The sequence below is a fragment of the Thunnus albacares genome, chromosome 5 (assembly GCF_914725855.1).
Source record: "Thunnus albacares chromosome 5, fThuAlb1.1, whole genome shotgun sequence".
Classification (NCBI taxonomy): domain Eukaryota; kingdom Metazoa; phylum Chordata; class Actinopteri; order Scombriformes; family Scombridae; genus Thunnus; species Thunnus albacares.
Genome location: NC_058110.1, coordinates 12,715,623 through 12,738,622, shown reverse-complemented (window position 1 = coordinate 12,738,622; position 23,000 = coordinate 12,715,623). Strand labels below are relative to the sequence as shown.

The window sequence follows — 23,000 nt, the reverse complement described above, 5'->3', positions numbered from 1 at the left end:
TGTCTGACTGACCCCCTTCTCTCCTCGGAGCAGGACACGCTACTATGAGGCCTACATTAGGTATGTGCATGATGTTACGACTTCACAGAGCTTCATTTCACAAAATGCTGTCTTTGGTGGCGGCTGTGTCACATTATAGTTTCTTATTTGCAAATAAAAAACAGACAAATAGTGTCAGTTTCATTACATGTGATGACAGCATATGAGCATTGGGGAAATGCAAATCTGTGAAGTCATGATTTTACAATAAATCAGTGTTTATACTTTACTGCACTTAATTCAACAGACAGTTTAATCATTGCACTGGTCAATCTAGCTACAGTATGACTTATTGTATCTTTGACGTTTGGATGCAGGTCAGAAAGTGGCGGGGGACTCTACCCCACCATTCGTCGAGAGGAGCCAGGGGGCGGCGACAGCGATGAGGAGCGAGGCTCAGCAGAGTACTACAGCGGGGAGGAGTTTCATGAAGACGACATCATGCTCACGAGGGACAGGTACTGTGGCCGCAACAGCAAATGTATCATTTTCATGTGTGAAACAGGTGCATCCCTAGCAACATGCTCACCAAGAGTGATAATATAATAACATTGTATTGGTTTGCTAGTTGTGAATAAGTTATTTTTACCATAAATCTCTGTATTATTGTATAAGAGCGAGTTACATCTTGATGAAATAATTAATTGAAATAAAATAAGGAAAAATACACTTCATTTTTCATCATTTTGTTTGACAGGTTGTCCAACAAGGACCGCCATGATGCAGAGGGAGACTTTGACCTCGAGGTTTCCAGGGGCAGCCATCAGCTTGATGGTTACTATGACGATGACCAACAGCCGATTTACCAAGATGGCAGGCGGTCACCTAGGAGATGGTTTTTACCGTCACCTCAAGGTGGGACGCCACAGAAAAACAACTGTAGTTTGTTTTATTATATTTTTTAGTGTTTTATTCCACATGTCGATAACCTGGACTGATTCAAAATGACTGCAGAATATTGAACTAACATAGTTGTGTTATTGTCACTCAGATTGTTTGTTGTAATAATACAGTAGTAATATTTCATGAATATTTTACTGAATATAATGTTTGTGCTATTACTGTGTACCATATATGTTGTCACTATCATGTGTTTCATCCCAATCCAGCTAAAGCCTCAGAGTCACATCTGACAGACATTTATGATGAATGTTAATCATGAATAACTCTGTATTATTCAGTACATAACCAGAGTTATTGTCTGTCCTCTCAGCTTCCAACAGACCAACATTCAGTTTTGAGTGTCTTCGCAGAAGAAGTAGTCAGGATGACACTCCCCCTTCTCCATCCTGCACAGCTCTTCCGCTACACCTGGTACAGCAACAGGTACACCAACACACAACACACACACACACACACACAACTTGGGACATATTGATTCCTTTTCATCATCATGACCTTTTATCACTAACTTCAGGTAATGGCGGTGGCCGGTCTGGATGCCAGCAGAATTCATCGTCTGTCCCCTACACGGTCGCTGCGATCCTGGGCCACACCTCCGGCCTCCCCCATCCCCCATGACTGCTCACCCTGCTACACACCGCTCATACAGGTCTGGTTCCCTGTGTGATCAAAGACAGTACTTGTCCAAGTCTAAAGATTGTTCACAGCGACATTGGTGAAATTTGAACAAACTAGTCTCTGCACTACTATACTACTACTACTAGTTTTAAATGATCTTTGCAGGTTTGAAAAGTCAAAGTGATTCTTCTCAAATGAGCCTAAATTTTAGTGACCAGATATTTTTTAATGAATTTCCAAAACTTGACTGTAGTGCTGCCATAAATGGAACTACACTCATATTTGAGTCATTTGTAACTGGGTCAAGCTGCTCTGGGAAAATGTGTCAATATTTGTCCACCCAACCAGTCAAGGCAGATGGCCAGAGGTTTTTTTACCGTCAGAGGGGAGTTTTTCATTGCAGCGGTTTCCAAATGCTTGCTCATGGGGGAATGACTGTTTCTCTGTAAATTAAGTAAGAGTACAGTCTAGACCTGTTCTATGTGAAAAGTGCCCTGGGATAACTTTCATTATGTTTGGCACTATATAAATGAAATTGAATTGAATTGAATCAGTAGTAATTAGATTTAGTAAGATAAAATTAAAAAACAATGAAGACAAAAGAAATATCAAAAATTCAACTGGCTTACTATCATTTTTCTTAATTATTTTCCTACTAAGAAAAAATGTGTAAGGACAGAAAAGATTATTGTAGAAGCGAAAATACATGTCGTTCATTACTGTTGATGCTCCAATCAAACTTTTGACATTAATAAATGATTTAATGTCATTAGAATCAACAAATCTGTCTCAGTCAGTGCTACCATGTAGTTTGAAAATGTATGCCCCTGAGTGTGTCTGTATGTGTGTGTGTACTTAGGTGGACTGGCGCAGCCCTGGCAGCGTCAGCAGCATCCCTGGAGCAGTGAAGAGGAGTCTATGGTATACAGACAGCCAGGATGGAGCTCCCAGCCGCAGCCAGTCTCCATCACGTTTGCAGTTACCTGCAGAGAGCTGCTCGCACCTCCTGCAGAAGAGAGGCAGCGCCAACAGTCTGGTAGAGGCTGTGAGTAACACACAGTGGCTCTGTTGAGTTTTTTAATCACATGGACCCTCAAAGTATAGAACTGTAGACCCACATTTGAGAAACATTTCACTGATGTGTGTGGAGATCGAACAGTGTTTACACTGAATGCTAAAATCACAGTTATCATGTACTATAATCTATTTATATTTCTGATCAATAGTTTAGTTTACCCCCTGGAAACCCCTCAAGGAACCCTGGGGGTCCCCAGACCCCACTTTGAGAACCACTGGTTTAATCTATGAAATGTTACAAATAAAGAAAATGCAATATGCAAAAGTTTCATTCGAACATTTTATACTTTTATCGACAACAAAAAAACCAGAATCATTCATTTTATAATGATATTAAAGCTGCTATAATCAATATTTTTATATCAGCAATGGATCACATCATGACTCCTGTCATACTGTGTATGTATAATGATGAACCAAAGGTGAATTGTCACCCAACTCTGCAGCTTCCTTCCACTCACAAAGCATGATAGCATCTGTCAGCTCATTGTTGCGGGTTTGTTTTGGTTCCCTCTCATAGCTGTCAGCAGGGTTGTTTCCAGGCGTAGCAGATGGCTGTTTTCAGCGAAAAAACAAACAAAAAAAAAACTCTGATAAACCACTCTGATAAACTACCTGCTCAGTACTGTTGCTCTGTATTTGCTGGTTATGTAACTATGCAAGTTTGCAAACAAGTTCATCATATCGGCTTAAAAGGTTTGAATAAGTGGCCCAAAAAAAATCAGTTATTGCAGATTTTAAGAGAATCTGAAGCTGAAACTAGCAAATGTTTGGTATTTTGGTGACAGACAAAGCAATTATTGGACTATCAAAATTACAACTCATCAATTTTCTGTAAACTAATCAACAAACTGACTGATCATTACAACTCAACATAAATGATACATGTACACACAGATAGCCTGAGGTGTGCCAGAGTCTGACAGTAAGATGAATTCAGATTTGAATTAATTGATCTTCTTCAGATGTGATTATTATTTCTTTGTTGTTTTCAGGTGTTGATCTCTGAGGGCCTGGGGAAATATGCTAGGGATCCCAAGTTTGTGTCAGCAACCAAACACGAGATCGCAGACGCCTGTGAGATGACCATCGATGAGATGGAGAGCGCCGCCAGTAATCTGCTGAACGGGAGTATGGGTAACAGCACCACTGGGGCACTGGAGAGCATCAGCTCAGACCCACTTGCCACAGCGCATCTTAGAGACCGCAGTATCCGTGACTATAGTGACGAAGAACCGTACGTGGCTGTGAAATCTGAGGAGGACCTAACAGATGAGATGATATGCATCACGTCGCTATAGCAGCGGCTCACACAGGATATTTAGGTTTTTTCAATTGAATTTCTGCTACAATTCCACATCGAGGGGATGTCTGTGCTCCAGTGTATCCTGCAACAGACAGAAAATGTAAAACATGGAGGTATAAGAGAACAAAAGTGCCTTGTTTTCTCTTTCTGTGGAGTGGAGAGTGGAAACATAGGAAACACAGATGGATTTATGGAAGGACTGAGTTAAATTCAGCAAATACTGAAACCAGAGGGAATCAATTTACCTGCCAGCCCTCCTGTCATTCAGCAGGACACTCCTTAGAAATTGTTTTTTTTTTCTTTATATTAATGGTGATTTAGGTAGGGTAATCTGGTAGCTTTGCAAAGCCAACCCAAAGCCTGTGAACTTAGTTTTTCTAACAAAATCCTCTGAGAACCAACTGAGCCCAGCAGCTGAGAGCCACAGTTTGGTAAAATACAGGGAGTTAATTATAGTGATGAGATAAATAAGGTGCATAATCTGTAAGTATTTGATTATTGGCTCCAGACAGCTTCAGCACTCCAGTACCCTTAAATCAAGGTGATTGGTTGACTGAGTCCTTTCATTGTTGCACTGTTTTAAAACTGTGTTACACTGCATAAAACGAGTCCTACACCGTTACCTCAATATGGATATTAAGCCAAAAAATCCCAGAAAATGTGTCACCTCCTAAACACTCACAGACATCACTTCAAATTTATTCAGAAAAGTGATTTTAGTGGAAAAGGTTTAAGATATATAACTTGTTCTGCAGCCTGTTCTCCACTTTGAATATCTGAAGCAAAGACAGACCAATTAGTTGTGCTTTCACCAGTTGATGCCTCAGTGCAGGTGAAAACTAATTGTCATCTCCTCCATCCAGTTTGAAATGAGGCATGTGTGAGCTGGCTTTGCAAAGCTACAATTGTCCTGCTGCAAAATGTCTTTGGCCGCCCAATGATTCCAAGATGCCCTGTATCCAGTTGGGTTTCATATATATATATATATATATATATATATATATATATATATATATATATATATATATATATATATATGATGCGATTTTAAACTTTTATTATTATTACATTACATTATTACGTAATTACGTTATAACAGAAGCAGTTTTGATCTTCCGCTCGTTATTCAGATTACATTTTGTCCTCCATGACTCAAATGACACAAACAGGTGATAAAGATGTATATATAATATTATTTGTTAGTTTATTTCAGGTAATCTCAGTGCAGAGTGACGATCAGGCCCATCCAAAGCCATCACAGCTGATATGTTTTAATCTGGGAGCTGCTCTGGCTTCACAGTTCAGGGTTTCAGGTTCAACGTTACTTGTGTCAGTACTTGACTTGAAAAAAAAATCACATATCAATGAAAAAAGTCTTTGTCCTCTGGCATATCCTTCTGTTTCAGGCACACGCTGATATGACACACAGGGAAACATACTGTAAGTCCTCCCTCCTTTACACCCACGACAGTGATGTCCCCACTTTTTAAATTTTACTGATTCGATTACTTAAAATACCTTGGAAATAAAGGATGAATGGAGGATTATTGTCAGACTTGTTTCCATAGTGATGCTTAATGTTTATCAAGGCCTTTTAAAACTGTGATGTGAGACCATTTCATTGTTACATACTCATTCAGAATATGCAATGTTCCACTTGACTAACAGTTCCAAGTAGTTAGTAAGTAGTTCCCATGAATTCCATGTTATGTTTGATGGGTTTCATCAGCTGAGCAGCAAAGAAATTAACCCTCTGAAACCCAAGCATTGATTTTATTGATGTAGAATTTTTTCTCCTTTTTAAACAGTTTTTAGACTCTGATCAAGAAAGTTTTCAAAAAAGAGTTTTATTCATTTTGTGGTTTTTGGAGGATTTTGTGAAAACGTTGAAAAATTGCAACAGCGGGTCTTAGTGCTTACAAATATTACCACTCTAATTTTAACAAAGTACATAGATTATTAGGCATTGATGATTCAATAATATTGATATGTATCTTAAAAATGAACTTTATTGACATGAAACTGTTTGATACAGCACAATAAAAAGCAAATGAATTTGACTAGGTAATATTGTAATTGTAATTGTAATCATGTCCGCACGATAAAAAACTGTAAGAAAATGACTTGTTTTTTGACTTTGCAAAATTGGAATTTTATTACATCAGTCCTCTACCATTTCTTCATATTTACACATTGAATTTGCTTGAACATCATAATGATTTTTGATGTCTAACTTGGTGGATGCTCTCCTGGTTTGGGTCCCCTTATGTGTGAAACTGAAGGAAGCAGTTTTTTTGATGCATTAAGCACAAACGAACATCACACTTGATGAATGCAGTTGATTTATATCCATCCTTGCAGTGCCTGCAGCAGCTGCTTTTTCAACTTTCATTGGCAAGTGCTCCACATTATCCCTACGAACATCAGGAGGGGGAGCATTGTGGCTTGGCTTTCTGCTCTTGCCTCATCCATGGATGGTCTGCCTCTCTTCAGGGTATTTGGATGAGAGGGGTTGCCAGCTGTTCCTGGAAGTGCCTCGTGTTCATAACTTCCTTTTTAGGGATCTGCAGGTTTCAACAGTCATGGTTGAATTGCTCCAAGGATGGTGGTGTGCCAAAAAATGTACAAATACCAGCATGTGGACCTCACGCATGTGGAACTTGTACTTGGCTGTAAAGGAATCAAGCAAATCAACCCCACCCGTGAATCTGTTGTACATCTTCACAATTGGATGGATTTCTCACTTCATTGTAGGACTTGGTGGATTTGTCCCACCGGTCAACCCTGTCAACTGGGTGTGGACCATCAAAAGTAGAGAGAAGAGTAATTGACTAGTTGTCATCCCACCTCACAGCACAGACGTTGTGACTTTGCTCCACTCAGAAGTCAAAGCTTCCTCTACCTTGTTTTCTCAGCTCGCTCTCTTCTGCCTACCTGAGGTTTGACACGTTGGCATTAGCAGTACAGAATGACTAAAATGTCTGCAAATACCTTGTAATTTTACCCGCCAGTAAGTGTTAATACAAGCTCAATGACTATATCTCCTGGTAATCCAAACTCAGATTCGGCATGTTTACCCTGCACACTCTCTCGGGACACATCAATGTTGCAGAGTATACCTGACATTCCTGTTCTTGCACAAGTCTCAAGGGTTTCCTGTGCGTGTATTGTCTGATCCCACTGAACTTTCCTTCAAAAGGAATCATCATTTCATCCATTCATCTAGTTATGCTCCTCTGGCACTATCTGTAGGCATTTCTCTCTCAGAGTGCATCCAACCATGACCTAATCTTTCAAAGATTTTCCTTCTTCTGTTTATCCAAGGCAGTGAGATTGTTGACAAAGTGGATGATGAAAGCAATTATGGGAAACAGTTACGACAGATTACGTCAGCTACATAGTGTGTTTTGGCTTTCCAGTAAACCCTGATAAGATTTGTACTATACCCATTCACAAATACATGCCTGTCATTTGTTCTAGTTCTTTAACAAATATGTCAACAACTGTCCCATGTTTCTGGAAACTAAGCTCATTGCTCTTGAAGCATCTCTGAGGACACAAATCTCTTCATGTATTGCAATGGGGTTTGTAGTGTTGGAGGTGGCCGCAACATCAGCACCTATGAAGATTGTTTCAAGGATTATGAACTCTTTCTTTAACCAGCGAAGCTTTCGGCCTGCGCTGTATTGTACCAGGCATATCCTCACTGTCGCTACTCATGCTCTCTGCCTGGTTCTGACTGAGGGTTTCACTCTCATTTTCATTGTCAGCTGAAAAGTCCCAATCCTGGCCATCCTGTGCTGTGCTTTCTTTATCGCTATCACTGTTCTCTGACTCAATCTCAAAATCACTTGTATCTCCATAACAACAGCATCCAATACATCCTTAACTGAGCACACTCTTCCTCACTTAGTCAATGGCATTCTGAAATGTAAATAGGTTTTTTAAAAATAAATTTAGATATCTAATGCAACGCACACATGCACGCACACACCTAAATACCTATACAATACTTATATATGTATGTATGTATGTATGTGTGTGAGTGTATATATATATATAGTCTGTTCCCCCTAACCCTATACTGTATATATAGGGTTAACCCTTAACCTTAACCCTATAACCCATATATACATATATAGTATATACACTGTATATTGCCATGGGCACATTTGATGAATATACTCAGGACTCAGTGATGGGGCCTTTTTGTGAATAAGTGGCACCCATTGAAGCCCAGTGTTGCATTTTTGCGACATTGAAACAAATCCCTCCAAATCATGTGTATTATACTTTTTTCTTTAATTATTAAAGTTTTTTTTATCACTAAACATCTTTAGAATAAGGGGAAAAAATGCTACAGTTCAAATACTTACTTGGAAAAATGTTGAAATTGAGAGCTTGGGTGGTCAGTGGGAGACAACCATGTTGTTTGAACTTGGAATGCTTACAGTATTAATATTTTCTTGCTTGTTGCTATGATATAGTTCAGAGTCTGGGTTGTTGGGATACGTACTGTTACGTACTATCAGTCAATAATAGGTACTCTTCAAACAGATGTTGCAATTTCACAACTGTGGTTGAATTTCAGTACTTGAGTGCTTTTTATGGATGAATCAGTGCAGTAAGATGAGAAGAGAAGTAAATAAGTTTGAGCTTTGAGATCCTGAACACCAAGGTCTGACAGCTGTTTATTACCGTCTACATGCTGTAAATTCAAAACACAGCAACAGAAAGGGAGACAATATTTTTTGAGTTTTCTAATATATAAATTCAGTATATTGCTGGGTGTACATACAGTAGTACTTGGGGTAACATGATTGATGTTAGCTGTTGCCTTTAATTTGTAGGGTTTTGTTTTTGTTCCAACGCCAGTTTGAGTACACAAGACGTCTAAAACAGCTGCTGCCTGTAAAGAGAACAAGAAAACCTGCTCGTAGGAAAAACGCTGAGTAGAGGCAACATTTCTCTGCATGTGCTCTACCGCTGCTGACTGTAATAATGTCTTCAGGTCAACTTTTATTAAAAACAACATTGGGTTGTGGCAGGGCATTTTTTTTATCCCTCAATCTGTGCGCTGTTGTCTGTGCAACATGTTTGATCTGTGCAATCAAAGGGCTCCTTCAAATATGAAACCAAAACAAGGGGTAATTTCATGAACACATTCATATTCAAATATTATTTCTGACACTGAGTTTTTGTTGTTGACAAGTTAAAGGCTAAAAGGTATGAGCATGACTGACGCAAAATACTGGGAAACCCCAACAGATCTACAGATTAGTTTCACCCACACCACTGCAGGATATGAGCTGGTACTTACATACGCTTCACATGTACTGTAAATTCACTCATTTTCTCTTCTCTCCAGAAGATTCATAAATATACGCACACATAGGTTTTAGTGGCCAATACAACTAATAAAATATGACTTATGCATTTTCTAACTGCATGTGAATTGTGTTTAAGACTTTTATTGAATTCTGTTATTATTACCTCTGTAACTACCCAGGTGTGTCCGTTAACGTGTCAGGGAAACTGTGTGATGAAGGCTGTCTTTGCACAAAATGGTAAAATAAGATACTTAAAGTGGTAATAATGTGAAACCTGCTCACATACTGTAAATTATTTTCTGTAGTTAATCTCCTTGGCCATCTCACGTGTCCTAAAATCTTGAGTTATTATTGGTTTGTAGCGATCAGACAGTAAAGTGATCAGTGTTTGATTGACCGGTGATCTGATCAGAAACGCTGCATCACTAAAATCTTAGCAACGAACTCAAGAATCTTTTAAAATCTCATCATTTTAAGTAAATGCAGCTTCTATTTTAGTGATTTTTTTGTTTAGAACACTACAAAAGCCATATTACACACACATGCTACACACCAGTAGTCTAAAGACCTCCAAAGAACGCAGCGTCTCACACAGTCATGATGGACTCTCTGCTAGTTGTTGGGATCAAGAGTCTGCCACGTTTTCCTCAGTTCCTATAGAAGCTTCTGTCTGATGTAAAGCTGTTACACATTCACACAATAATAACAGGGAGTGCAGTTAAAGGAGAAACACATGCTAATCATTTCTGCTGCTAAATAAATAAAGTCCAGATCAAAAACACACTTTTTAAATAAAAAAAATAAATGAGTCAATCAGTGTCATCATTGATTAGTTTTACACACATCACAGTCTACTTTATGTGCTGATAAAACCAAACCTTGTGGCTCACATCATGTCAGAAAAAAACAACAACAACAATCTGCCGTTTATTCAAAGGACAACTATCCAAATACTTTAGAATCTAGAGTTTTATCAAAACTAATGTAGTTACAAAAAAAAGTAAAAAAAAAAAACAAAAAAACCCCCAAAAAACATGAAGCTTTGTTGTATGTGCAACTGACAGCTTTATTTTTTGTACTGTTCCACTGCTTTACAGATGTTGATGAAATGAAAACAATGTATAAAATCTGTACAGTATTTGTAAAAAGTAAGTGATGAACTTGAAAATTTCTGCTTTCTACCCATTTGTTGTATGGAGAATAAAAAAATATATAGCTGTATCTACTTTGTAGCACAAGTACTAGTACCTTTTAGATTTTGTACCAATGGAAAACAAAAACCCTGTTTTGTACATTGAAATTCTCTTAAATATTTGCCTGAAATTACAATGAAACTGCTGAGGAATTTTGTAAGGATCACTGAATAAAGTCATGAGGACAAGGTCAGGATGGTTTCTAGTGTTTGTTTACAATCATCATCAGAAAAAAAAATGAACATGCAAACATAAAAGCTGTAAGAATTTTCACAGTAATTTTCCCTTTATGATCCACACTTTATTCCTTCATTAGGACACAGTGATTTAAACATTCAGTAATACTATACAACACTGCATATAATGTAAACAATTACTGTCACAGTAACAAAGCTGAGCTAAGATACTTCAGTGTAGTGCAAAGCTTGATATTAGTATCATTATTATAAGTCACTATAGGACTTGTTTGTCTCTATTAGAGCTTTTTTCATTAAGTCTGATGACAGCGTGTCTCCCAGTTTCAAGCTATTTATATTAGTTATGAACTGATACAAAATGTGTATTTCATTTAAATCAGTACTTCATGTATTCATGTATGAAGCTGATTCTAAAATCTACACTAATGTGTATCAATCCAGGCTGGACCAAACTGAAACACACTTCAGTCACATACTGTATATGCAGTAATTCACATCGACATTGGGATGTTAAGATCTTACAAGCATCATACTACGCTGATCAGTTATACATAATCATCTTCAAATGCTTCTTTGTAAACATCCATAATACATACGAAAAATGTTTATATATACACAGAAGTTTTTACTTTTTTTTTAGAATAGTGAATTTGTTAGTGGATATTTGATCTTCTGAGCTATAATTGTGTCTTACTGCTACTTAAATTAAACAGCTACTAGACTGGTCTGAACCAAAAGGCAACTAAAAGCTGTGAGCTGTAATACTTGGGAACTCAGCAGCAAAGATAAAGACACAACATGAATCAGACAAAGCAACTTATAAGCATAAAAAAACCCACACAGAGGATCAGTTCTGCTAAATTCTTCTACATATGCAATGATGCAGAGCGTTTAAAAAGATTATTCCTTTAACTGTTTGTAGCCTTTGAAGGTATGTCCTCTGTTTAAATAAAGGAAAAACACTTATAAGGTAGTGTAACATATTAAAGTCGGAATATGATTGCATTATGAAACCATATTTTAGGAGGCAATGCAAAAAGGCAACAAATTTTTTTTGAGGCGATTTTCAAACTTTGTTGAGTTTGAATCAGAATTTCGCCCTTCCTCTAATTTCTTGTTATTCTTCTGTTCTGACACATGGTCTGCTTGTGCTTGTTCTGCTGTCTTTTTGTTAACAATGTGTGATTGTTTACCACCATTGCTAAAACAAGATTGATTCCTGTTATGATGCACGTAAGAAAAATCACGAGAAAGATGGAGGCCATGCAAGCACCGCTGAGAAAAAGAAATGGGATGAAAGGAGTTGAAAGTTTTTATCTCTCTGGTAATATCATCACGACATGAGCACATGAATTGTCCTCCTGTGGGACTGAGGATTGCACATAAATCCTACTACATTTCAACCGACTCTAGTCCTTTTCCTTGGTCTGCACCCAGGCTTTGAAACATTGGGCCTCATGCAAGGACATTTTATATTTTTATCCTAAAACTCTGACTTTCTTCTGTGAGGTTTGCTCATAAGAGTGCTTCAAGTCAGAGCTCTCTTAACTGCCTGAACTTGTTGTAAATTGCTCATTTCAGCCTGAGGAATGCCACCTGTTCATGAGTATGTGCTTGTTTGTGAGATTTGATCACTGGCATAATCCACGGCCTTAAATCTGCCATATAAGGTGTCCCGTTCCGCTCCATTTGTGGGCGAGTTTCATTTACCAAGAGTTCTCAAAGAGACAAAAATACCCCACAGCTTCAAATCCTGCTTTCAGAGATCAGTAGACAAAACAACAACAAATTTAGGAGCGTCAGTAGAAGGAGAGCCAAAACAATTAGAAAACATGAATCCAGAACGACGTGTCATCCGAGCAGCTCTGCACTGTGACAGAAATAAAGAGAGGATGCTTTGACGTGAAGTTAGATGCTAAAAAACATCTTTCTAAAGCAAAGCGCTTCGTGTTGGGAGGTGGTCAAGGGATGTGACAGTCACAGAGATGTGAGGAGAATATTATAGTCTACAGGTGATGTTACACTGTCGGTTGCAACATAAGATGATACTGGAGAGCTGCAGAGACACAGAGGCAGCTGTCAGAGTGAGAGAAGTTTCCTGCAACTATTGAAATGTAGAAGTTGCTGCACCAAAATATGCCAAGTAAAATCTAAAAAAAACTTTCAGTAAAATGGCAGCCATGATGATGATAATGTGGTAAACAGAATATGAATTTTGCATTAAGTTTGTTTTACTTATATATTTAATTTTTGTTCATTTCGGTATCATATTTAAACTCCAAATTCATTCACATTAGGACATTATAATTGTAAGTCAAACAAGTGTTTCTCCCATGTGAAGAAAGGCAGAGATGATCTATTCATGACACATACGACACTTGTAAATTTTGTACCTAAGATAAAATTCTAAGTACAAGACAATTGATGAATGCCACAAATGTTCTTAAATCACTTGTACATGCATCTTAAGAACGAATCTGTTCATACCTGTACTTCTTGCATGAGGCCCAATGTCCACTACTAAATTTCAGGTAAACCACTCCAGAATTCACACTTAATCACCAAAGAGAAAACGCCCTCAAGCGCCAAGTCAATTCCAAGGCCTGAGACCAGTTGAGTTTGAGCCCTATTATATTTTCAGTATCTGTCCCATATTAGCTAATTGCCTGGGCGGGCTGCTGGCTGCAGGAAGCAGACATGTGTTTCTTGTAGATCAACAACCTGATGAACCTCATATCTCAACAGTGGGAGGTGTGTGTGCGATTTACAGGAATACTGGTGATAATTGTTGCCACACTGACTGGAGATTTGGCTCCAACAAACTGTGTCTTAAGACTCTATTTGAATCAAGACCAAAGAAGAGGCTACAAGTAGACTTACATCAAACTTGTTGATTCTACTTTTAAATTTAGATTGACAACTTTGCTGTGTAGCAAACCTTCTATGAAAACAGTATTTTGTCAGACTCATGAATCTGCAGGTTTTCAGGAAGGAGAGAACAATCTGATCTGAGGACTAAACAAAAAGTGCTCCTGAGACTGCTGATGAATACCTGTGAGTTATATAAAAACTGGGTTTCTTGTGACCATGAATTTATAAAATAAACTGAAAAACAATGACTAACTTTTTAACAGAGTAAAGCTGTTTGGACTGGAAACACTGTGGTTTTTATCTCAGGATTAAAGTATGTGGTTGAAATGTTATCAAAGCAATGTTAGTTTTACAGGAATGAAGGAGGCTGAATGCAATATTTAGGTCAGACTGTTGTAGGCATTACATAAAAGTTCACATACAGGGCATAATTTAGATATTTATAAGGCTTAAATTCACCATGGTCATGTGCAGCTGTATAGTTTTTTTGAACTTCAGAGCGCAAACAAACACAAAAATGCCACAGTTGGTAAATTGTTCATATTAAAAAGGTAATACTAGGCCAAATTTTCAGATGAACAATTTTCCATTTCATCCACAGTGACTTTGCAGGCGCCTAGCGTCTTCCCTACAAACCATCATGAAGTGCCAGCACACAGCTGACAGCAGACATGTTTACGTTTAGAACCATGAGGCAGGAGTAAGTTTGTAGTGTCAAGCAAAGTAGATTTGTTGGCAAATTTGTTGATCTTAAGCATTGGCTCCCTTGGTCCCACAGTTTAAAGTACAATCTGACTTTGTAAACCTGAGCAAACAACTGGTTTTAGTCATTAAATGCTCAATAACAACACAGGGGACGAAACCATTATCAGGGTGTCTGCATGTTTCATCACATTAGATTTAAGATTACTGACGACATGTAATTTAGAGTGTCAAATAAAACCAAAATCATAATTGAAAAATATAAGGAAGTGACAGAACCACCGCTGCCTGATTAAAACAGTCAGCGCACCACGACATATAAACTGCTAAAATTAACTGTATTCAAGGCAAATTTAGATCACATAGACCTTCATTATCATTGTTAACTTACTGACTGCTAACCACATCTAACCCTGATATGTTACCATGTTTACAATAAGACAGCAGACTCACATTAAGTTACAATAACAGATCAATGATCAGCTTCCAATCACACACAATAACATGTTTACTGTTGCCTAATAACTGATTGTGGATCACCAGTATCTGTTTAGTTACCATGGAGACGTGGATGCAAATAGTTGCAAACAAGAGGGATACGGTCTCCTTTCATCTCCCTTAAAACACGTACCCTTTACTTGTTTGCTGAACGGTTCAGGCTGTTCTGCCTCTCCTCCATCACCTCGTTCTCTCTCTCATCTCTGCGTGTTGAGTGTCGGCGGTTGGTACACTGGAACTCCTGGGTCTACAAGAGGAGGGCGACATCTGATGATGTCAGCAGCTTTCTCTGCCATCATGATGGTCGGAGCGTTCAGGTTGCCGCTAACAACACTGGGCATGATGGAGGCGTCGACCACACGGAGCCTCTCGAGACCCAGAACGCGTGTGTTCGAGTCGACGACCGCCATCGGGTCAGAAGGTGCGCCCATCTTGCAGGTGCAGGAGGGGTGGTAGGCGCTGTCGGCCTTTTGGCGGACAAAGGCATCAATGTCAGCGTCGGATTGGACCTGAGGACCAGGCTGGACTTCGGGACCACGGAACAAGTCGAAGGCCTTCTGGGCAAAAATCTCTCTGGAGAGTTTAACACTCTCTCTGAACTCCCAGACATCAATGTCTGAGATGGAGAGGATAGAGAAGACAAAAATTAGAAACTGGCTTTTTAAATTCTGCTGAAATAGTGGTATGCCAGTCAGCCCAACTCCATGCTCATCCTGAACATGAATATCCACATTGCTGAGATGCACTTGACGCTAATGTTAATATTTATTCTGAGATCCAATAATGAGAACAGTGTTTACAAAACTTTCAAATTACTACCATCCTTTCAAATGACGCAGCTGTTTCTTGGGTGGATCAAGTACTGTATGAGAAGATTAGTGATGGTTTATAAAGTGGATTCTCTTGGGAAATAGGGGGAAATTCTCAAAACATTTGATGGATTTGGTTCTTGAGAGCTCAGTGACTGGATCTTACCAGTGGACAGATAGTTTGGCTGGAGAATTGGGTGGTCCAGAGGGTTGGCGCTCTTCAACTTCATCCAGCCGATACTAGTGCTTCTCATTGGTCCCACATGAACCTACAACATGATTACATTACATTACATTCATTTGCACACTTTTTGATACTTTTGACATTTGCGCACTTAAGATATTTTAACCCTAGTTCTATAAGCACAGGCGGAGAACAAACCTGTTTGTACGAGTGCTTCTTGCATGAGGCCCAATGTATACTATCAAATTTTAGGCAAATCACTCCCGATTTCACACTGAACTGCCAGAGAGAAAGCGCTCTCGTGGTCAAGTCAATTCCAAGATCTGGGACCAGTTGAGCTTGAGTCCTCATCAGAGCAAATCAAACAAAGGTATTTAAACAGACGGACAACAACGGATCAGACACAGATCGACTTTCCTGCAGCATCAATACATGATGACATGAGGAACACATGAGGAAATAAATGAGGTGCAGCAGCAGGATCAGCACATTGGAGAGCTGATCAAGACCAGATAACTATGTTGATGATTCTTTACATGATTAAAATTAATGATTTAATTTTTGAACAATATTTAACAAATATTCTTTAACATTTTTGAGATTACAGTGATCAGGTTTCCATACTTTCGGCAATTAAAACCCTGCTGGTTTGAACTGTTACTCCATGACTGAACAAAATGATTTTAAAGAAACCAAAGCTGTAACTAAAAAAAATAAACCTTTTCAAAAACCAAACGAAGATAAATTTTCAACAAATTAATGAACAGGATCTTAAACCGGTGGTCTGGGGCTGGCTACGGGAAGGTCTAGGAGCAGCAGAAGCCAGTGTGTTATGGATCGTGCGCTTTCACTTTGCGCACGAGCAGATCAGTTTCCTCTGCAGAAAAGATGCGTCATCATAATAGCAATCCGCCAAGGTGCGAGCCCATCTGGCTCTTAAAGGGAATGGGAGATGACACTGTGATTGGTTTATTGCATGTTACGCTGCAAACACATCCATGATTAATGAGGAGACTATGGACAACCCCTTTGAACCATGCGCCTGTAGCATCGACCATTTTTTACACCCTAAATGCAATTGCACCATGCGCTTCAGATCATGCGCTTTAGATCGTTAAAATAGGGCCCAATGTCTCAACAGTGGGGGGTGGCGGTGGTGTGTGGGGGGCAGGGACTTACAGGAATACTGGTGATATTTGTTGTCAGACTGGAGACTTTGCTCCAACAAACTGTGTCTTAAGACTCTATTTGAAACAAGACAAGAGAAGAGGCCAAATTATTCTTCTTATTATTTTTACTACAAGTGGACTTACATCAAACTTGTTGATTCATAGAATCTTGGAGATTATTAACTCAAGTGCTCTTGAGACCGATGTCACAAGAGCACTGACTGACTGATCATAAATTTACAAAATAAACCAAAAGATGATTCACAAGCTGCTTGGATGTTGTGACAGAGATCACGTATTCATTGTTAAACTGGAGATTCATTTAAAACATTTCATGCACTGTGGAATTCGACTGGAAGTCCTGCAGTGGATTATCTCAGGATGAAAGTGTGTGGTTTGTAGGCTTGGGAGACACACTCACAGAGCCAACTAGTTAGGCACTTCTTGGATAGGGCTTTTACCATCCACTCCCTCCCATAGCACATGAACAGCTGTTCAGTGTGCCGAAAGGGGGCCGTGTGTTCAACATAACATTCCAATGCCAAAGCCCTCATGACAGGAGGAAATTGCTCCTGCACACACTTTAATAGTGGCATGAGCCCCTTTCCCAGTTACTGTAGAAAGGAGATACCCTCTCCCACTGCACATGACGGGGTCCTTTCCCTGCACCAGCATTTTGCTCTATCGTTTACATCGTTGTGACACAAATCCCACTCTTTACGGCAATATTTTTCGTCATTTGGAGTCTGTCCATCTTTTGCGCAGATTACATTGATAAATTACTCTTCTTGGCTTTTTACTTGCAAAGCTTTTATTACACTTACAGTAACATAACAAGTTTAGTTGTTGTCAACTCTCCACCGCTGTCTGTCTCCTCTGCTACGCTGCACACACGCAGAGGGCTCAGTCCCACTTGCGCTGAGAAAGAGCAGAGAGGCAGCAAGACGGCGACCATAAATGACAGCAAAATTCAGTAGAGACTGTCTTTATTTGTGTTATTTACCAAATGTATGTGCACACTTTTAATTTCAGCTCAGTGTGAGAGTCTCTGCTGTGTTTTGCTGTCATTTATGGTCGTGCTAGTCTTCTCTGCTCTCTATAGCCCTTAACCCGTATTCAGACCAAACCAGGTGGTGCAGCATACATCTGCAGTATTGAGCGGAGGTGTGTGGGTGTGTTTGTGCTTTAGAATGTAACTGCTGTGAAACAATCAGAAAATACCGTTTTCTAATCTGATTCATCGGCTTTCTCACTACCAGCGCTCCCTCTCTTCATTCACTCTCTAGCTCACTCGACCACAGCTGCTCTCTCTCTCTTTTTCTCTTGTCTTTTTTAAAGTTGGGAAGCCGACAGAAAAGTCTAACTTAACTTTTAATGTTATCAAACTAAGAGAAATATCCTCTCCTCGTTCTAGTAAAGTCTTTGTACTCCCTCATGGTAGAGTTTACTGCTCTGATCAGTCTGATCTCCGTCACACCTCTGAATCCGGAATACCTGCATATAACACCTGCATCATAAAAGCACACACGGAGACGGCTTTATGCCGGCGGGGAGGGGGGGCTGGGGGCGGGCGGAGGGGACGGACCAACTATTTATTCTTTGAATTAAAATGTGTTATATCGGGATAGGTATCGTTATCGGGATATGAAATGACCTATATCAGGATATGAGGTTTTGGTCATATTGCCCAGCCCTAGTTGATGGTGATGAACCAGTTGCCTGGCTGAACCAGATCCAGCAATCTCCTGATGGTTAGCATGCAGAGAGTTTTTCAGGCGATACACTAGTTCAGAATGCAGAGATCCAAAATGGATCTGAAACCTCCTGTCTTCTCGGGAACCAAGAAGTACGCAGAGTAAAACCCCTTCTGTCTGTCATGAGCGGGAATGATCGAGACAGCCTAATTCAGAAACAGGTCCTGGATTTCCTCGGACAGAGAATCTATCTCCTCTTGGGAGGGCCAGCTGGGGGGCAGCAGCCAGGAAGATATGATACTCTGATTCGGCCCTCTCCACTACCAAACCTTCCATAAACGTAAGACTGGCCCATGTGGTGGTCTGTGAACGCATCACTATTGGTTGCCTCAACACAGCGTTAGATGTTGTGTTGGTGCATCTGTCACATTCCGTATTTCCCAATTTCAGTGTTCAGTATCTTTATTAGTTCTTGGTGAATACACTTCTCTGGAAAACCCCTCTTCTAGTAAGCTGCTGTTGTGTCATTACATGTCTGGTATCAATAACCATTTTCTTTTGATCATATGTGAGACTCTATAAAGACTCCTTTGTCTCTTGTGTATTATGTGGGGGTCTTGTCTAGAAAATTATGACTAATAGTGAGATTGTTTGAGTGTGCACAGGGGAGTGAGTACTTTGAGGGAAACTACTGTATTAATATGTATGAATGCTTGCGTGAACTTGAGTGAGAAACAAAGAAGATCTGTTTATTCTGAAACAGATCCTGCCATGTTTGGATATAATGCATATAAGTAGTAGTAGAAGAGTGGTCACAACAACTCCTAGAGGTTGGTGTGAAACAGATTAAGACGTATTTGCCCCACTATTCAGGGCTCAATCCTCTACAGAAGCTTGTAGGTATGTATCAAGTGTGAGTGTGCCACGCTCTGAGCATTAAAGAAAGTGTGACAATACTATATTGAGAGTTGTCTCTTTCCTCATTGAAGTCAAGTGCAAGAGGTAGATTGCAATGACAGTACATACATCAGTTTAAACAGGAAATCTTGAGTGACACACTGTTGAACAAACATCCAGAGCAACCTCCCACACACACAAACCCAAATTTCCCTGTATGACAAAATGGCAACATAAGCATTTATCACACCATCATGTAAAGTCGAAACCATAACAATCTGCATATTAATGGAATTTTCTTATTATTAAACCACTATAATTTTTTCCACCCACAGAAAAAGCAGACATGTTTCCTGAACACAAGCCACACATACCTGATACGCCTCTATCTTGGAGGCAACTCGTCCGTGGTCGATGACTTGCGAGGGCAGGAAGTGAAACTGGATGTCAGGGTGTGACACGTGTGGCCTACTGCGGATAAACCCTCCGCTCTCCAAGTGGGCTGTTGCTCCGTAGCCTAAGGGACAATCGTCATGGTAAGAGACACAGCGGGGCACTGACATCAGACAGGCGGTGTCAGTGTGTCTAACCCCTATCTTCCGTTATGTGCCAATAACAGATGACAGATATGTCATACTCTGGGTTTTTATGAAAGTTTGTACTGGAGGACTGTGTACTGTTTCAATCTCTGTCTTGTCTTTTATCAGAGTGCCTTTCCTGATGTTACTTGAATTTTTATTTTCTTTGAACTGTCTTTTATTTCTGTTTTAATTTCTTTTAAAATTTCTATTGTTTTAACTTACACTAAATTGGTTAATGGTTTTATGATTTGTCTGTTTTAGTTTGCTGCCTTTTGGAAGCACTTTGTAATGTGGATTTTGAAAAGTGCTCTATAAATGAAGTTTATTATCATTATCTTTTTATTTTGTGTTTCTCCTGTTTATAATAGACAGGTAACCTGTCTTTCTTTTTTAAAATAGTTTTTTAATAGAAAAATCAGTTGGTAGAGTTTCTTTAGTTATATTAACAGTTATATATAACAGTGCCTGTCCTGTCACTTAATAATTAATTATTTTTTGGGTAAGGAAAACAGCTGAGTTACATTTAACATGTATGACTTCTACGAAATTAATAATCTGATTTGACTGTGGAGAACCATGCTGTGAATATTTGCATGTTAAGAGGGATATTTTTTTGTTCAAACTCCATTAACTCCATGATACAGAGTTCATATTAACCCACACCTGGCCATGACTAATATCTCCTGAATTAACAACAGGCATAGATTAAACTAAATTTACTTGAAGGAAGGGGACTTACTCTCTTGATTTAAAATTATGTTAATGCATTTTCAAGAATAATGTCTGTTCAGTGATATCAACCTAGAGAAATTCACGACTTCTGTAGAATAAGTGGGAGAACGTATGTATTCTCATATGCCTGTGTGGGTGCTGTTGGTTACCAGTGAACAGGGTGAGCCACTCTAGGCCTATCTTCACCATGTGGAAGGGTTTCTGGGCCTTGTACAGGGTGATGGGCTGAGTGCACTGCTGCTGGACGTACAGCTCCAAATGATCCTGCAGGTTACTGCCAACACCTGAGAAACAACCGAGAGAAGAGAGGGAGACAAAGAAATGAGTGTTTGCTATGTTTAAAGTGTGGATGTGCTTATCATGAACATAATTACTTAAAAATGAGCAAAAACTCTATAAAATCTGCATTAGTTGAAACATTATTCCTTCTTCAGTTATAAAATCCATTTTCCCCCTCATTTCTGTTGATGAAATTTAGGCTTTTTAAATGCTTAGATGCTCATAAGAGAAAGATCTGTATCTGCAATGCACCTGGTAAGTGTTGGACCACGGGGATGCCAAGCTGTTTCAGGTCATCAGCATTTCCCACGCCAGACAGCATGAGAAGGTGAGGGGAGTTGATGGCACCTCCGCTCAATATCACTTCTTTGTCTGCAAACACCTGGAAAGAGAGACCATAACAACTGATTGGTGAGTCTGTGAATCATAGAAATACCCACCTACAATGAGAAAATACACTCAAAAATGGGATAACTCAATAAATAAAGTAAATGGATGAATTAAAATGATCAGTTAAGAAGGGTCATGTTTTAGTTCATAATTTTGTTAAGTGAATCTTTGACAACATAATTTCCTCTTTTCTATCTTTTAAATTCTGTCCTACTGACCCTTTTCTTCTGTCCTTTCTGTGTGTACTCCACACCCACAGCACGGTTGCCATCAAACAGGATCTTGGTGGTCAGGCAGTGCACCTCTGTCTTCAGGTTTGGTCGACCCAGGACAGGTCTCAGGTAGGCACTGGCTGTGCTCCACCTCTTCCCTGGACACATTTGGGCAGTGAAATGTAGACAATTCTAAAGGGTTGGATCACAAAAAATCTCTGTCTGTATGTCTGTATGTATCTCTTGAACCGTTCATTGGATCAACTCCACACTTGCCAGGTGCATTGCTGGGGAAAAAAGGGAGTGCTGTGTCGAATTTGGTTCAATGTAGACATGCGGCACGATAAATATTAATAAATTTAAACTCTGAATAAAAAAAGCCATCAGCTCCACTCTGCAGCTGTGGGGCGGGCCTCTGGGCTCTGCTATTGAATGTCATAATCAGAGCTTTACAACCCTGCCATGAACTCTCTGTGTTTAATGACGTTAAAAGTTAGACTTTGTTATGGTTTTCCTGACTCATTTTAAAAAAGAAAAGAGAAAAAGAGAGAGAGGGCGAGCGAGCTGAGAGCACAAGTGAGTGACAGAGAGACACAGGCTGGAAAGATTTCTCTGAGAGAGAGAAAGCCTGTGAATGACAGAAATGACAGAAATACAGCGTTATTGATTGTTTCACAGCGGTTACGTTCTAAAGCACAAATAAACAACCATCAGTCAAACAACAGACAGTCTGTGGAGATAGACGCTCTTTTGTTGCAATTTGGACACATGACACATTTAATATTAATAAGCTTTGAATGAGTGTGAAGTTGTTTGGATAAGCGACACATTTAATAAACTTTTAATAAACAAGTGAACAGCGAGCTGCTGACCTCTGTGTCTGAGTGCAGCGGGGGCTGTTTGATACAAACACTGTCACATCACAGCGGGGCGGGGCTTCTGGGTTCTGACTTGCTGAGAGGGACAAAGGTACGAGCCCCCTCAGTTAAACTGCCCTGATGACATCATCAGGATTTAACAGACCTGTCAATCAATATGGGAGTCATAGCAACCTCAAATTCTGTGGTCTGACAGTGATGGCTGGTATGTGATGTCACTATGACATCACATTCTGTTTTTTCAAGACAAAATGTCATTTAGAATGTGATGTCACTCTTGATGTCACAAACATCAAAGGACTGATGTTTGTGGACACAACATTTCGGCCTCTGAACATCCAACATCCAGCATTCTAACATTGTTAGAACACCTTCACTGCGTTGTGTTGATACTCATAAACCAGCTCGCCATATACAGAGCACATTAAATACAGTGGTACA

General features: G+C 39.4%; 2 protein-coding genes across 4 annotated transcripts in view; one reads left to right on the top strand and one right to left on the bottom strand.

Annotated features, from left to right (window-relative positions):
* Window positions 1-10,659, top strand: part of cacna1db (calcium channel, voltage-dependent, L type, alpha 1D subunit, b) — a 94,461-nt gene extending 83,802 nt beyond the window's left edge. The window contains exons 42-48 of the mRNA XM_044351905.1: window positions 34-60; window positions 357-497; window positions 737-894; window positions 1,253-1,365; window positions 1,457-1,591; window positions 2,420-2,605; window positions 3,633-10,659. Coding sequence (XP_044207840.1) covers window positions 34-60; window positions 357-497; window positions 737-894; window positions 1,253-1,365; window positions 1,457-1,591; window positions 2,420-2,605; window positions 3,633-3,938 — 1,066 coding nt within the window. The 3' untranslated portion in view covers window positions 3,939-10,659. The remainder of the gene's footprint in view (window positions 1-33; window positions 61-356; window positions 498-736; window positions 895-1,252; window positions 1,366-1,456; window positions 1,592-2,419; window positions 2,606-3,632) is intronic.
* Window positions 10,315-23,000, bottom strand: part of chdh (choline dehydrogenase) — a 19,575-nt gene continuing 6,889 nt past the window's right edge. For all 3 annotated transcript variants that reach the window (XM_044351906.1, XM_044351908.1, XM_044351907.1), the window contains exons 5-10: window positions 21,688-21,839; window positions 21,332-21,461; window positions 20,950-21,084; window positions 19,862-20,004; window positions 15,710-15,812; window positions 10,315-15,350 (exon numbers count right to left, since the gene is read on the bottom strand). In XM_044351906.1, the coding sequence (XP_044207841.1) occupies window positions 14,932-15,350; window positions 15,710-15,812; window positions 19,862-20,004; window positions 20,950-21,084; window positions 21,332-21,461; window positions 21,688-21,839 (1,082 nt within the window). In that variant the 3' untranslated portion in view covers window positions 10,315-14,931. The remainder of the gene's footprint in view (window positions 15,351-15,709; window positions 15,813-19,861; window positions 20,005-20,949; window positions 21,085-21,331; window positions 21,462-21,687; window positions 21,840-23,000) is intronic.